Source organism: Quercus robur, chromosome 12 (genome assembly GCF_932294415.1).
Source record: "Quercus robur chromosome 12, dhQueRobu3.1, whole genome shotgun sequence".
NCBI lineage: Eukaryota > Viridiplantae > Streptophyta > Magnoliopsida > Fagales > Fagaceae > Quercus > Quercus robur.
This window is the reverse complement of record NC_065545.1, coordinates 22,269,928-22,287,053: the sequence shown is the minus strand read 5'-3', so window position 1 is coordinate 22,287,053 and position 17,126 is coordinate 22,269,928. Positions and strand designations below refer to the sequence as shown.

General features: G+C 34.3%; 1 protein-coding gene across 1 annotated transcript; it reads left to right on the top strand.

The window, feature by feature from the left end:
* The first annotated feature begins 9,032 nt into the window (after positions 1-9,032).
* Positions 9,033-17,082, top strand: LOC126708991 (probable beta-D-xylosidase 2). Its single transcript, XM_050409055.1, has 7 exons — positions 9,033-9,500; positions 11,275-11,553; positions 12,807-12,976; positions 13,263-13,360; positions 14,578-14,928; positions 15,241-15,654; positions 16,058-17,082. The coding sequence occupies exons 1-7, from the start codon at positions 9,084-9,086 to the stop codon at positions 16,657-16,659; spliced, it is 2,331 nt and encodes a 776-aa protein (XP_050265012.1). The 5' UTR covers positions 9,033-9,083; the 3' UTR covers positions 16,660-17,082.
* The last annotated feature ends 44 nt before the right edge of the window (positions 17,083-17,126 follow it).

Genomic DNA, 17,126 nt, shown 5'->3' with positions numbered 1-17,126 from the left:
ATTCTTCTTGGTTTTTGAGAACAAGGTTGGTCAATTTATTTTCACATAACATGTCTTTTGTACCTTGTTTAGCTTTGATGAGCTTATTTATTGCACTCTACTAGTTGAAGATTTGTAGTGCATGTTGTGTGGGAAAAATGTGTATGGTTTTTTACTACTATGTCTTAATCTTGAAGTCAGATGTTTTTAAATGTTGGACTTGAACTTTTTGAGAAATGCATAAATAACCATCTCACCACTGTTCACTAGCCAATCATGAACACCTTAGTGCATATTATAAAATTTTGTGCTCGAAAAAGTGTAGCACATGTACAAAAAGAACATAAGGTGAAGCCTCGATTAAAGTGCTTAATTCTTAAAATCAAAATTGGTGTGTACTATTAGGCTTCATGCCAAACTCACATAACTTAAAATTGGAATGTATATTATGAGGCATAAATACAAGAAACTTACATGATTGCAAGTTTATGATCTAGGAGATGTGGGAGTTATATGATGTAACTCTTTAGGTGATAGTCTCTTTTAAATTTTTTGTGATGAATTTTGTAGACTTTGTGATTGATTGCTATTCACATATCACCTCACATGTATCTCAAGTTTTTGCTAGTCACACACACTACACGAGTTACTCTTTGCTAAATATTGTACATGTTATTGTATGTGTTTATGGTCTGACCAACCAAGTTTTTGCAAATACTTTAAATTATGTGCAAACTTAATTTGTTACTTGAAAATTTGTGGAGAATGCAAGAAATTTTGTTTTTGGGAATATTGGGCTTAAAATCCTTGATTTGAAAATCATATCATCTCATACTCATGCATTTTTATTGTTTTGAGTTAATTCATCTTGTTTTTCAAAAATTGTGTTTTTCCTCAAAAATATGGTGAGCCTTTGCCTGATTCGATCGGTTTTCGACCGATCGAAATTTTTAAAATTTTTAAAATTTTGAGAGAGGGAGTCTCTGTCTGTTTCGACCGGTCGAGGCTGATTTTCAACCGATCGAAACTCGTGAATAGGGTTTTTTAAAAAGCAAAATTAGACTTTTTCAAAGGCACTTTTCAAATAGTTCTTTGCTTTTCTCTCTCTCCGCGTTGGCTCTAGGCTCCACCATCCATTTTTTTGTCGTTTTCCTTCAAGATTTTTGCAAGGTTTTTGTCCTTAGAAGCCGGTAAGTCCTTTTTGCCCTTCTTTTTGAAGTTTATTTCTTGATTTCATGCATTTTTCATGCATTATCATGGGTATTTTCGGCACTTTCAAACATATTGGGGTTTTTGATGATTCGAACCTATTCTTGTGAAATTGATCAATGGGTTTTTGTGCTATGATGTTATAATGATGTTCCGTATAGTTTAATTTGATCAATTTTGTGGTTTTTGAAAAATTGAAAATTCTAGGGTTTTGAATTTGATCCGAATTGGGAATTTTGTCAAATTGGCTTAAATTGATGAAATTGGCTTATCCAATTGATGTATTTGGTCATTATTTTTGTTATTATATCCTGTGTAATGATCAATTCGTCAATATTTTTCAAATTAATCAAGTGGTTTTTCAAATTTTGGGGTTTTTGTGTTAAAAACCTTAATGTTCAAGCCAATTTTGTAATTTGAACCTTTTGGACTTAATTCACTGCATTAGAACATGCATCATGACATTTAAACTTGTTCATGCATCATATAGATTTTTATTCTATATTTTGTTTTTGTGCTAACTTGCAGTCTGCCCTTGGTTTTGGTTTTGTGTTTTTGTTCTTTTGCTCTGTGTTTTGATCCTTATCTTAGCACCATGCCTAGGAAAACTAGAGCCCATAGGACCACTTCCACTTCCTCTGAGTCTCCCACTAGAGTTGAGCTGTTTAAGAATGATAAGTGTAGAGAAGCCTATGACACCTTGAACTATAAGCGTAAGATCTGGTCTGAGCGAACTGTTGTGTTAGATGCGCTTAATCCGGCCATTAGGGCCAATTTTAAATCTAGAGGTTGGTTGCCTCTTGTAGAGATAGATCATCCACCCCCGACCGCCCTGATTAGAGAGTTCTACTCAAACCTCTCTTGCCACATCTATGATTCCAACACTCTAGTTAGGAGTTGGGTACGAGGTGTAGAGTTCACCATTACCCCTCGGGTAGTAGTTGAGACTCTTGGGGTGCCGGTTGTTCGGGATGCTGACTATCCTTATGATGAGTCACCCTCATTAGACGTTGTCATGTCTTACATCACTGGGTCATCTATCCAATGGGGTTCTGATCCTCGGATCACGTCCGTTGAGCTTACCAAGACTGCCTATCTCTTCTTTCGGATTGCATGTCATTCCTTGTGGCCTATCTCTCACTTCCACACCATCCCTTTAGAGCGATGTGTGTTTTTGTACGCCTTTGCTTCTGGAGCGTCTATCAGTTTTCCTCACTTGTTCCTTCGTTCTTTGAACGAGGTTCATAGGAGTTCTGCCGTAGGGCATGCACTGATTCATCCTATTTTCCTTCATAGGATTTTGCTCTACTTAGGTCTAGATGGTTTTCTGTCTGGTGAGCCTATTCATGTGATTGCTCCCATAGGTGCCACCTCTCTTTGTCAGAGGGCTGCTCAGCTGAGAGTTGCTCCTTCTCGTCCTAGAGGTGCGTCATCTAGTGGTGTTCCCCCTCATCCCTCTTCTACAGGTACTGCTGCTACTGAGATTTCAGGTGCTGCTGCTGATGCTAATGTTCCTCCACCGACTACTTCGGATGATTTAGACATTCGTTGCACGTTGGATCATGTCTTGACCGTTCAGGTGGCTCAAGGACAGATTTTGGTGGACGTGCTTGATGAGATCCGTGCCTTGCGTGCGGAGTTGGCGCAGTTTAGACCACCTCTCTTTTAATGATGGATATCTTGTTTGCCCTTTGGCATTCCGTCACAAAAAGGGGGAGTACTTTGTAGAGTTTTTGTTTTCATGGGGAGTTTATTTGTTTTTGGTTGGAGCTTGTGGAGTTTAGATTGTATCTAGGTGCTTCACTTTGTACTTATGCATTTTTAGCTCTTACCTTGTTTTTTATGGGATATTCATGTTAGGGGGAGTTTTATGTTTTGTTGGTACTTTATTTGTTTCTTATTTCAAACTGCTTATTGATTTATATTTATGAGTTATTCATTGATATATGTCTTTATTTGTGTGTTGTTTGAAATCAAGAAGTTATTTTATTTACTTGTATTGTTTCCACACATGCGGTTATGTATTTTGTTTAGTGTTTTAGGAAATATACAGGTTGATTCAATTGAGCTACTATCTATACTTGCAACTGATGGATAGTAGTTAGGATTGAATTTGGTTTATGAGCATTAATTTGTAAAGGGCTTTTCATTTTGTAAACTTTGAGCTTCTAAGTTGTGTTTTGTCACGGATTGCCAAAGGGGGAGTTTGTTAGGTTCTAAAGTTTAGAATTTTATGTAATTAGAACTCTAATGTGTATTGTTGGCAAACCATGATCAAAACAATGTGTTTAGAAGTGTTTAAAGCTAGCTCAAAATTGTGTGTCAATGTAAAGTTGGAATCGAGTTAAAGCAGGAAGCATTGTGCCTTTCGGCCTGGCTCGATCGATCGAAGCTTAGGCTCGACCGATCGAAGCTCGGGCAGAATGCTTTTCTGCATATTCGTCCAACTCAGCCCTATTTGTTTTAAAACGTTTTTAGGGTTTCTTATTTGTCCTAAGTATAAAAGGCAAACCCTAGCCACGTTTTAGTGTTGCTCATAATTGCGGTTTGTGTAAATCTCTTGTGAGATCTAGAGGAGCTTTCATTTACACAAACTTAGGGTTTTTCAAGGAGAAGATTTATCTACACCTTGATGATCAATTCAGTTGCTGCCATTAAAGTTTAAAGAATACACAAGCGGGTGTGCTTGTAGCTAGTGGGAATCCAAGAAAGAAGGAGTTCGTGGATTCGGAGCTTGCACGTGGTCGTGTCAATAAGTTCTACTGGTTGGTAGCAATAAGAAGTCGAGCGTGGGGGCTTGTAAGTCTTATTGTATGAACTTCGATTCTTTCAAGATAGTGGATTCAAGTTTACCTTGAGGATAGTTAGGTCAAATCCTTCCCAAGTTTTTACCGGTTTGGTTTCCTGGGTGATCATATCTTGTGTTATTTACTTTCCGCTGCTTTGCATGATTTGATCTTTGTTATTGTATAACCTAGACTTGTTTAATTGGACTAAGTAACAACTTAGCTAATTATCTAAGTTTAATCAATTGTTTAAGGGGTCTAAAAACTGTCAGTATACTAATCAAATCTTTCAAACAAGCACAACCTGCATTTGGATAAAGTTGCAAATGGAAGCTATTATTAGGGGCAAACAGTTGCATTTGAGGAAGTATTTTATGTTGGGTAGGTTTGTTTTAGGATGAAATGAAAGGGAGTAAGCTTAACTCAGATGGGTCTGCTCTTGGTTCCACTGGGCGTGCAGGTGGCGGCGGCATTATCAGCGACCATGATGGGCAATGGTTGAAAGGCTATGCAAGGTCTCTTGGGTGCACCAACAGTTGTATGGCAGAGCTGTGGGCCTTAAGGGATGGCCTTCTAATAGCTAAGGAGATGGGGATAAATAACCTCATCATTGAGTTGGATGCTTTAAGTGTTGTTTTACTTATGAATAACAATACTGTTAATTTGTTAATGGAGCCATTGCTTACTGATTGCAGGAACCTAGTGAGAGAGATTCCCAACAAGCAGATAGTTCACATCTATAGGGAGGCCAACCAATGTGCTGATGCGTTGGCCAAACTTGGTACTAGTAGCTTAGACTCTTTTGTTATTTTTTTGTACCCGCCGTCTGTGGTGGAAAGTATTGTAGCGGCTAATAAAGCTTGCTTACATTGTAATAGACTTATTAATTCCTAAGTTTAATGATATTCCTCTGTTGACCAAAAAAAAAAAAAAAAAGAAATGAAAGGGACTGCGACGTACCGTGTAAGACACCTATAGTAGTGCTTCATAGGTCGGTTCTTTACTGGCAAAGATGTATGGATAACACATATTTTTGATAATCGTATGGATAACACATATATACACGCAAATGGGCACTAGTATCACTGCCCATCAGTCAGCGCTTTGTTTTTGGGCTTCTCTACTTACTAAACTCTCTCTATATTTTGCTCTTGTGTATTTATTGGGACGACGAGCAAGATGGAACGGCGCGGGCAAAACTAATCCTCGCTTTGTAACCTCTTCAAATTAGGGAAAATTTGTGAAAGATGGGTTAAGCGAAGTGAAGAATGTTCGTTGTACCAAAGTTAATTGAAGTTAATTAATTTCATACTCTTAATGTAAGTAGCACTATTAATCAAGATTATGAAATTAATTAATTTTCATATCCTTGAAATACACATAACGCTTTTGTAGAATGCTTGAGCAAGTAACAAACTATAGCAATTATCTTGCTTAATCAGAATGTAGAATGCAGAATGCCTTGTCTTTGAGTAGCCTTTGTTGCCTACGCTCTTTTCTAAGTAGTAAACACCTTATGAGCATGCTCTATGGAGCAAGCCACTCACGTTGTGTGAGCATCACGCACTTGTGTGACTTACAATGTATAAGTGAAGCAGGCTCACTCGATTCCACCTCGTTTTCACATCAATGCCTAGATTCATATTACCTACTTAATAATTCTAGATTAAAATTTCAAACTTTATTAGCCATTCCAAAAAAATTCAAAATATTTCAAACTATATTCGTTTTAATGTTTTAAATCTTTTATAAATTTAATTAATATAAGACATACTATAAACTTTATATATGTGTGTAGAGCAATAAAAAAATATACATCAATATATAGTATATACCAATATCAAAATACATAATTAAACCAAAATGTTTTTCGAAACAGAATTCAAAGGAATTGTGCAAATAACAATATGTAGCAGTTTTTTTTTTTTTTTTAATTGAGTGTATATTTTAATGTTAATGGTAATATTGAGAAGTGGAAGAGGATAAGAAAGATGGAAAAGGAAAGTACATTAGCATAAAGCAGACAAACTTTCTGCTGCACAATATGGGGCACCTTCCCAAAAAAAACGTGTTGAGTTGTGTAATGTATAAAGAAACCAAGCATACACAAACGAACCACATACACAAGTGGATACTGTATATCAGCGTCTTTTTATTTTTTTCCTTCCGCATTAGGCATTACCCAACGTGACCGCACGTACAGAATACAATATTTGTTACACTCCAAGTACCTATGCAGAAGTGTGGAAATCTTGACCAAAAAAAGAAGTGTGGAAATCAATATTCTTTCGATATTTGTAATGTATTTGTATTTGTGAAATCAATATTCTTTCGATATTTGTAATGTATTTGTATTTGTATTTTTTTTATAAATTTAAATTATCAGCCCCTAATATACACACATTTTTGTTTCTAATCCTCTTGGAAAACCAAAAAAACAAAACAATAAAAAACGTTGAGGTAAATGTTAGTAGACCATTTTTTTTAGCAATATAAATCATAACATTTAAAAATGCAATTATAGAAATTGTTAGAAATTTTGGAAATACTCATTTTTAATGAGTGTGTTGAGAAATAGCAGAAAGTTTGTAATTTGTTTTTATGGATGAGAACATTCAATAATAGTGATGATGGACAGTCTTATTTACGGAGTGATCATTTCATTTTTTTCGTATTGAATATTATTAACGAGTCACTTGGCATCAAAATTTAGAAAAGTAAATTGGATACTTAGGGCAAAAATAGTTAGCACTTGGAAACTAATTCGTATTCAATTTGAATTTTGATTTTGCTTTGACTTTAATATAATATATATGATGTATGTATAAATTTTATTTCGGAGTCATTGAACCAATAATAACATATTTCATGATTATACCATGTTGAACATAGAATTCAGTCCTAATAATAACAATAATAATAATGACAATAATATTTTTTTTATGGGAATAATAACAATAAGAAGAAGAAGAAGAAGAAGAAGAAGAAGAAGAGTAATGCTATGGATATTATAATTTTACTACATGGCATTTACAAATTGATGTCACCAACTACAAAAATACATTTAAATATTTCATTTATGACGTGGTTGAAGTCTATCAATTATATTCATTAGCATTTTATGAATAAGATACAGTAACTTTTACTTTAATTTAGGAGCAACAGCTATTTGAATCAGTTCTATGATTTCCTTATTTGAGATTGCTCATTCCGATAATTTGATATTATAATGCCTACTGATATGTTGCCGCAAAAGAGCAAGTGCAAACGGGCTCATTAAAAATTTCATGAGTGCTTGGATTGGAGGTTTCTCTAGAAGTATAGGGATTACTCATTCTAATTAAGATTGCTAGACTTTGGGGCCTTCATGATGGTCTCATCGTAGCAAAAAATCTAAATATAAAAAAACTCTTTATTGAGCTTTATGTAAAAGTTGTGGTCACAATTTTTACATCACATGACAGCTTATTTGATTCATCTCACTTCTGTAATAATTTTATCTTTGAACGCAGGTCCCTCTTCTAGTCCTTGAGGAAACTCACAACAACCGCATTTTCTGCAATGGGAATAAATGCACAAATATTTTGGCAAATGAATAATCCCTAATAGTGATAGTTCTGATTTATATTCACACCCCTCCTTCCTCTATTTTGTATCATTTAGGATCCGTTTGGTACATGCGTTTAAACAACAGTTTTCAGTTTTTTTGAAAATATATGTAGGTGAAAAAATATATAGAAATACGTATAATGTTATTTAAAAACTAAAAACATATGTTTACCAAATAGACCCCTATTTTTGGATGTTTTGGGTATTTCATACCGGAAACTTTGTAACCTTTAATTTTGTTTAATTAAATTCCTCTTTACCAAGGAAAAAAGAAAAAGAAAAAGATATTCAATAGTCCACAAGCCAAAATGATAGTTCCGTAGTTATTTCTCAATGTGATCAAACTTCAAAGGCTGTTGCTTGGTTGGTTCTTACAAGTAATGTCTTTCTACCCTTTCGGTAATGCAATCATGTATGTCGTTGGTTTCACCACACAATCCATTATGGGTTAGACTTTAGAGTATGTTTCTGAATTCTGACCAATGCCCTCTCTTCCAAGCGAAGCTACCTAGTACCTAGTACTTGCCACTTGCACGTATTTGTGTAATTTTGTTCCTTCCTAAGGATCGAGCAATTTATAATTAACAAAAGCCCCTTGATAACTCGTGATTTCTTTCAATGGACTCTATATATTTCCTTTATAATCTTGGGGTTGATTTCGTAAGAGAGATGCAACATTTTTTTTTTTTTTTTGGAAGAACATGCATGCAAGACAGTTAAAATAAATATCATAAATTGAAATTCTGTTTTATTCATATAAAAAAAATTATTTCAATTTCGAATTATCAAAAAATCTTATGCTCTTCAGACATGAGGGTCTCTTGTAGTTTTAAGATTTTTTTTTTTTTTCTTTTAATTTTTTGATTTATTTTTTTAAGTATAATTCTTTTAATTTTTTTTTTTTTTTTAGTAAAAATGTACAAATAATAGCTTATGGCCTAGACAAATGTTGCTACAAGGCAAGATAAAACCATCAATATATATATACCAAAAAATTTCAATGCTCTTCCCTTCCGACCGCCTGATTTTTCTCTTGTTCCCCAAAAATGTAAATGCTTGCCAGACATGGAAAAGAAATTAAACAGATACGAATTTATGGGAGTTTTCAGTATTTCACGACTTTAGGCATGGAAGTCAATCAGATGATCTACCTCCACCTGATTATCCTAACACTGTCTCATACAATTGGAAGTTGGACCGACACGTACGGTATACCACCAATGTCCATTGTCGTAAAAATTGAACCAATTAACATTTGCCACCTTTCAGCCACTCAAAGAGTTTATCACAATGTTACACTTTACAACTTAAAAATGGCAGGTAAAATGCACTTATTAATAAATGTTGTTAAACACCAAACTTTATATGTACATCTCACCATCCACTATGCTTTTTCTTTAACACGTAAAAAATACTCTTATATCACCTATATATACCACACTCTTTCACCACCATTTGCTTGTACCCTCACACAAACAATATTCTTTTATCCATAATTAAATGGCTTCCACTGCCATGCCCTCACCACTCTGTGTTACCTTCCTTCTCTTCCTATTATTATCGGGTGCTTCTTTTTACACCATTGAGGCTCGTGAGCCATTTGCTTGTGACCCAAAAGATGCAAAGACAAAGGGCTTGCCATTTTGCCTTGCGTCCTTAAAAGTAGAAGACAGAGTGAAAGACCTTATTGGAAGGTTGACACTGCAAGAGAAGGTAAAGCTGCTAGGGAACAATGCTGCAGCTGTGCCACGGCTGGGAATCAAAGGCTATGAGTGGTGGTCTGAGGCCCTACATGGTGTTTCAAATGTGGGTCCAGGAACTAAGTTTGGTGGGGACTTTCCTGGGGCCACTAGCTTCCCTCAAGTAATAACCACCGCTGCTTCTTTCAATGCATCCTTGTGGGAATCAATCGGACGGGTAAGAATACTTCCTTTTAAAAAGAAAAAGAAAAATGACCAATGGCTAATTTTCTGACTATTATTATTTTATTTTTTTTTTTTTACATAAAGGTGAATCTTATTTTGTTCAGCTTTTTGCCGATTAAGAGGTATTTGTTAGGTGTTTAAACAACAATTTTCATTATTTAAATATTTATTTTTACAACACTTTTTAATCTAGACATATTTTTACAACACTCAAATAAAGTTACTAAAAATTTCTAACCAAACGAACTCTAATAAGCTCTTTTTGTTGGTGTATGTTAGTTTTGTTTATTTAAGCTTGATGAAATAGTTTATTATTTCGCTCTGTGCTCACCGCGTGGCTGCGTGAAATAGTTTATTATTAGTACTACAGAAAATTGGCCACTTTAACAATGGGTTACACAATGGGATGTTCTTATTATTCTTGATCATAATTAATCCTTTTCATGTGTTAAGTGTAAACTCCAAGCCACATTGGAAGGGAAGAAATAAGAGTAGCGTTCACTTAAAAAAAAGAATGTTCATTTTAACTTGTTTAGATTGAACATATAATCCTATTTCTATTTATTCTATGACTTCTTTCTTATCTTATAGTACATAAAAATACTGTAGAACAGTGTTACTATAGGTCCGTTTGGATTGAACTTGAAACTGAAAACTGAAAACACTGTAGTAAAATAATTTTTAAATATGTAAATAATACTGTAGGATCTATTTTTAATATTTTTAAATACATAAACAGTGTATATACGGTTTATAAATAGTAAATTTTGTCTCTGAAAGTCAACATAAGCTGCTTGAAATACAAAAAAAAAAAAAAAAAAAAAAAAAACGCCAGACGCCAGACGCACATGCCCAAACTAAACCGCACATATAGTGCCCGTTTGGATAGCACGTCTCACTGCGTCCGCGTTTTCCTTTTTGTTTGTTTTTTTTTTTTTTTTTTTTTTTTTTTTTTTTTTTTTTTCAGCCGCATATTGTTGACTTTTCAGCCATGAACAGTGACTTATATACTGTTCATGGGTCCCACAAATTCCACTTTTTATCAACTTTTTCATTAAAAATGGGTCTCACGGCACTATTCACACATTTAAAAATTATTTTGCTACAGTGTTTTCAGTTTCAGCAAAAATAAGCTCAATCCAAACGGACCCATAAGACAATTATTTATGTCCTTTTTTTTTTGGTTTCCCAATTATTTATGTCTTTCTACTCATACTTAAGCTTTACTTTAATTCTTCTCCCAAAAAAAAAAAAAAAAAAACTTTACTTTAATTTATTGCATTAAGATAAAAATTAGTGGTACTCAATAAAGCTAAGTACATTCACTTTATCCTTTCCTTTCCAATCAAGCAGCTGGCAGGTTTCAAAGATAGTCATCATTGTTTGAATTGTTGAATATCGTAATCTTTTTCATTTTTTCATAATTATTAAGGTAACAACGAGTATCAACGATAAATCATAAATAATAATAAACTTTATAAAAATCATGAACAGTATTATTGATAAGTTCAAATACACAATAAATTTTTAAAATTTTTTTCATAATTATAAAAATATATGTATATTCTTTTCTTTTTTTAAAAAAAAGAAGTTCTAAAATTTATTGTTAAAATGTCAAAGTGTTTATGTATATTTGTTTATTTATTAATTTTCCAAGTTTGTTTGTGTTTCAATTTGCCCATTGCCATTGGAAACAAAAAGGTGGGCAAATTGGCCATTTTAAAAGCAAAGCTACAAAAATTCTAAAATAATAGTCGGTGTCCCAGGTAGTGTCAGACGAGGCAAGAGCGATGTACAATGGTGGTGTGGCTGGGCTCACGTATTGGAGCCCAAATGTGAACATATTCAGAGACCCAAGGTGGGGCCGTGGACAGGAGACTCCCGGTGAAGACCCCGTGCTAGTCGGTAAATATGCAGCCAGCTATGTTAGAGGCCTACAGGGAAATGACGGTAACCGGTTGAAAGTTGCGGCTTGTTGCAAACACTTCACGGCCTATGACCTCGATAATTGGAACGGAGTTGATCGCTATCACTTTAACGCTAAGGTAATCTAATTTATGATGCCGTGTGTTTTAAGATATTACGCATGGGTGTGATTATTAGTTTCAGACCGCTGGATTTGATTGACCAATTATATATGATCATCTCTGTCAATAGCTGCAAGAGCAGCGGTTGTTGCAGCTACAATTGCAAGGGTCAGTGTTGGTGGTCCACTCTTTGAAATTTATGGCATCACAATCTGGGACCATCTTAATTCTTTCTTTGATCATCTCTATAATTTTCTTTTTCTTTATTGTTTGCAAATGATAGAAGAAATCATATGCTGCAAGTAATTTAAGTATGAGTAAAATCAATGGTCTTTAATTCAAATATAGATTTTTTTTTTTTGTGTGTGTGTTTTTAAATGTTTGAATTCCTTCCCCATACTTAAAATTTTAAAAGATAAAATATAAAAATGATAATTTTTAACCATATGAAGAGTATGATTGAAATGACATTATTTTTGGATCGAATTATTATTGACGTTATTTTTATTAATATCAATCATATCACTTAGTGTCTATTTGGGAACAGTTTATTTAGTTAAAATTAAAAAAAATTTACTAAAAGTATCGTAAATAAAACTAAAAATGAGTTAAAATAATACAGTAGGTCCATAAATAATATCAAAAAGTGGAATAGAACCCATAAATAGTACCAAAAATAAACTAAATAATAATAAAGTTGATTTTTTAAGCAATTCCAAACACACACTTAATAACAATAATATTAATAAATGAAAAAGATCATAAAAATTTTCATTCTGTATCATGTTACTAACATTGATAAATGTACACTAGTGAATTATAAATGTCAAATGAATTTGAACCTTTTGATTTCTTGATGCATTATTTTTCTGACTCATCATTTTAAGATTTGATAAGTTCATTTATAAATATATGAAATTAGTGAGATTTCTCAATGACCCACTATTTTATAAGCACATGGAATTTTCTATAATGTGGTCCTCCATTAAAGTAATATTTAGACAAAGAATGGGTAGCATGAGCTGCAAAGCTGCATAATCTCAACACTTATAATTGAATATCCCACTAGTGTCGCCTTGTTCTATTTCTATCCAAGCACACCTTCTCCTTTGTAGTTCTTACAGCTCGTCTTTCTATTTGTTCTCTATTATCTATATTGTCTGGTCGTTGCTCCATTATATGTTTCATAACTTTCTGACATCCTATCCAAACTCAGTACCAAAAAAATGATAATGGAAGTGACATCCCACATGGGTCACAATTGCATGCAGGTTAGCAAGCAGGACATTGTGGACACATTCGATGTGCCATTCAAAATGTGTGTGAAGGAAGGCAAGGTAGCGAGTGTTATGTGTTCCTACAATCAGGTCAATGGTGTGCCTACCTGTGCTGACCCTAATCTCCTAAAGAAAACAGTACGCGGTGTTTGGGGTCTTGATGGGTAAGTTTGCTCTCATTATTATCACCGCAAGTAATTGTAATATTATAGATTATGACTAGTTGTCTATCACTTTCATATAAACCCATAATTTCTTTTTCTTACAATTTGTTACATGGACAGTTATGATACAAGTTGTATCATTTTATGTAATCCTAGAATTTTCTTTACCACCGCATCAGATGACTTCAACCATTGCATCATCCAATCATGGTCTACTCTTTAATAAGACATGTCTTATGTGTATTAACTGTTTGAAAAAATATATATTTTTCTTGTGGACCCGTAGGTACATTGTTTCAGATTGTGATTCAGTGGGGGTTTATTATGATCAGCAACATTATACATCGACACCAGAAGAAGCAGCTGCTGATGCCATTAAAGCAGGTTTTAAACACTTATAATAGTCAACTTTTTTTCCCTAGATGTTTATCCATCACACCAGGCGCTAAATAAATTAATAGTTTGTCTTAAGCTTCTCTTATTTTACAAATACAAATCCTATATATCACATTTTGTATTTTATTTTATGTTTTATTAATCACAACATATCATGTATTTATTTTTTTTTCATTTTAAACTTTGACTATTTTATAAGAAAAATTAAACAAATAATTGACAAGTTGTGATCAATAAAACATAAAGTGGAAAAAATGGTATACAGGTATTTTACCAAAGATATGATATCAACTATAAAAACATCTAAATTGTGGGACTTTATTGAGACCATTCGTTACATAAGGACCCATAAGAAGAAGATGTACAGAGGATCCAATCCATAGGCATAAATCGTCTCGATAAATAGAAACTTTATTGTTAATCAATTCGATTTCTTTCCTGGCTTTATTTATTTATTTATTTATTTTTTTGAGAAACCTTTCCTCACTTTATTAAGATAATCATTTGTGTTCAATTAACTTTTTTAAAGACCATAAGCTTGACAACTTTCTAGAGCATATCAATTAATATTGCCTAATTCTTCAAATGAAAAGAATTGGATCTGAGTTACTCTCTCATTTATTGTAAGGTGAAAAACCCATAAAAAGCAATCAATAACATTGCCAAGGGAAAAGGCAGATGAACTTAAAAAATGAGTTTTTTTTTTAAAGTTGTACATAATCACCGCACATATTTGGTGCAATAGTCACTCCACAAGTATAAATGCTTGTAGAATGTAAGGGCAATGGTTAGAGTTCAAGTCTTCAAAAGAAAATTGCACACTCATATACACTTAGATTAGGTTATAGTAGAATTTCTATCAGGTATAAAATATAATATTAAAAAAAAAGTTGTACATAAATGTAACAATTTACAATATACTAGCTGAAGTAGGCCACAAAAACAAGACTTCAACGTGTATTCTTGTAATAGATCCTTCGATAATAACAGAGTGATTGAATTTTATGTTATTTATCAACCGACTGCAACCATTATCTTTTTAGAACTTAGGTCAAGAAAACAAAATACATGATACTAAGTGAAATAAATGAAATAAAAAAAACTGCACCTAAATAGATAAGTTAAATAAAATTTGACCTTTTTTTTTTTTTTTTGAGGAACAAAATAAAATTTGACTTGAAGGAATATTTTGGTCATGTTTTCAGGTTTAGATTTGGACTGCGGGCCTTTCCTGGCTGTGCACACTGAGGATGCAGTTAAAAAAGGCTTGTTGAATGAGAAAGATGTCAACACTGCTTTAGCCAACACACTCAATGTCCAAGTGAGACTTGGGATGTTTGATGGAGAACCGTCCAAGCATCCATTTGGGAACCTTGGCCCAAAAGATGTGTGCACCCCGGCTCACCAAGAGCTCGCCCTTGAATCAGCCAGACAAGGCATCGTTCTTCTCAAGAATCGTGGGCCTTCACTGCCTTTATCCACTCGGCGTTACCGTACTGTCGCTGTTATTGGGCCTAACTCCAATGTCACAAATACTATGATTGGCAACTATGCTGGTAAACTTATGTTTCCTTTTTCTTTACTCACTCTGCCTTCCTTTTAAGCCTTTTGTAAGTGCTATCCAAAAACCAAAGTCTACCTCTCATTTTCTTGGGACACTAATTTGGGCATGGGTCAATATTTTGTGTGTTCACTAAGTCCCAAATTTAGGTTCATAGATATTTCATCCAAAATGGGCTCAAAGCCCTCATAGTATCCCAAAAAATAAGACACGTGGTCAATCCTAACTAACCTAACTAATCCCATTGAGATTCCATATCCAACTTCAAAATTTGACTAAGACTTGATTGTTGTTATTGTTTTACTAGGTGTTGCATGTGGATACACTAGTCCCCTACAAGGAATTGGGAGGTACATAAAGACAATTCACCAACAGGGTTGCGCCGACGTAACTTGTGCCGATGACAAGCTCTTTGGTGCAGCACTTAACGTTGCTAGTCAAGCAGACGCAACAATTTTAGTGGTTGGGCTTGACCAAACTATTGAGGCAGAATTCAAGGATAGAGCTGGGCTTGTTTTACCAGGCCGCCAACAAGAGCTTGTATCTAAGGTAGCTGCAGCCTCAAAGGGTCCAACCATACTGGTGTTGATGTCTGGTGGGCCTATTGATGTGGCTTTTGCTAAGAATGATCCACGCATTCCTGCCATCTTATGGACCGGTTACCCGGGCCAAGCCGGAGGAGCTGCCATTGCTGATGTCTTGTTTGGAGCATATAACCCAGGTTTGCTTTTCCTTGACAAAATGCAATTCCCTTTTTTGTGGAAAATCACATTGAAATCCTAAACTTTAGGGGTAACAAATTAAACTTAGTAGTTTTAAAAGTAACAACTTAAGCCAAAAGTTTTTGTAATTCAACTAATTAGCACTTGACACTATTTTTTCTTTAAGAACTACTCCTGATGTTTCTGACAGGGACATCCAAGTTCAAATCCTCTCTTTCTAAATTATCAAATTATAAAAATAAAAAAATATTAACAACTGAGACAGACTTAAATCTAATAATTTCAAAAATAACACCCTAAACTACAAGGTTTATGTAATTTCCCCTTTATTTTTTGATTCTATGGGCTGCTCAGGTTGGCCTTTCCCCCAAAAACAAGAACTAACCTTTCCGTGCTTTGCAGGGGGCAAGTTGCCTATGACATGGTACCCACAAGATTATCTAAAAAATTTGCCTATGACAACCATGGCAATGAGGTCAAGCCAATCCACAGGCTACCCAGGAAGAACCTACAGATTTTACAAAGGTCCAGTAGTGTACCCATTTGGGTACGGAATTAGCTACACAAAATATGTTCACACCATAGCTAGTGCTCCAACTGTGATTTCTATTCCCCTTGATGGTCGCCATGCTCGTGGTAACACAACCACATCTGGTAAAGCAATCAGGGTGACCCATGCAAAATGTAACAGGCTCTCAATAGGAGTGCAAGTAGATGTGAGAAACAAAGGCTCTAGGGATGGCTCTCACACTTTGCTTGTATTTTCTACACCACCTGCTGGGCATTGGGTTCCACACAAACAATTGGTAGCCTTTGAGAAAGTACATGTCCCAGCTAGGGCTCAACGGCGAGTCCTGATTAATATACATGTGTGCAAGTACCTTAGTGTTGTGGATAAGTCTGGAATTCGAAGAATTCCAATGGGTTTACATAGTCTTCATATTGGTGATACCAAACACTCAGTGTCAATCCAAGAAGCAAAACTTGGTGTTATCAAGTCTTAAATTTCTTCGTGGAAGGACACCCATGTGCCATTTTTTGTTATGGCAATTGTATCATGGTCATGGGCATAGTAGAGAATATTTCTAGATACTAATTAGCACTCATTATTTTCAACTATTACAGTAGGCATTTCAAGGTACAGATTGAAGGAAATAATGGTCTACAAGAAGGAAAATAGGAAAAAAAATTACAAAGAGCGGAAGTTTAAAGATTGCTTTGTATTTGTATGAAGAGGAAAGGATAGAGTGATATACCAATCTATTCTTCCATTTGAAAAATTTTCCCCAATTTTTTTCTAATATTGAGATTGTAATTTGGCTTTGATATTGAAGCCGATTATTTCAATTGTGCTCCTATTGTAATATTTTGAGTGAGCTTAGTATGTAACATGCATGACTATGGTCATGTCATTAATTTGTTGTGCACATTATTGATTTACGATGACATGGTTATTGGAATATCTTAAGGT

Bases quoted from the DNA above. Each gene is read 5' to 3' on its own strand.
- LOC126708991 (XM_050409055.1), top strand. From the start codon at position 9,084: ATGGCTTCCACTGCCATGCCCTCACCACTCTGTGTTACCTTCCTTCTC. The intron at 9,501-11,274 runs GTAAGAATACTT...TCGGTGTCCCAG, and splicing joins TGTGGGAATCAATCGGACGG to GTAGTGTCAGACGAGGCAAG. The intron at 13,361-14,577 runs GTTTTAAACACT...TCATGTTTTCAG, and splicing joins TGCTGATGCCATTAAAGCAG to GTTTAGATTTGGACTGCGGG.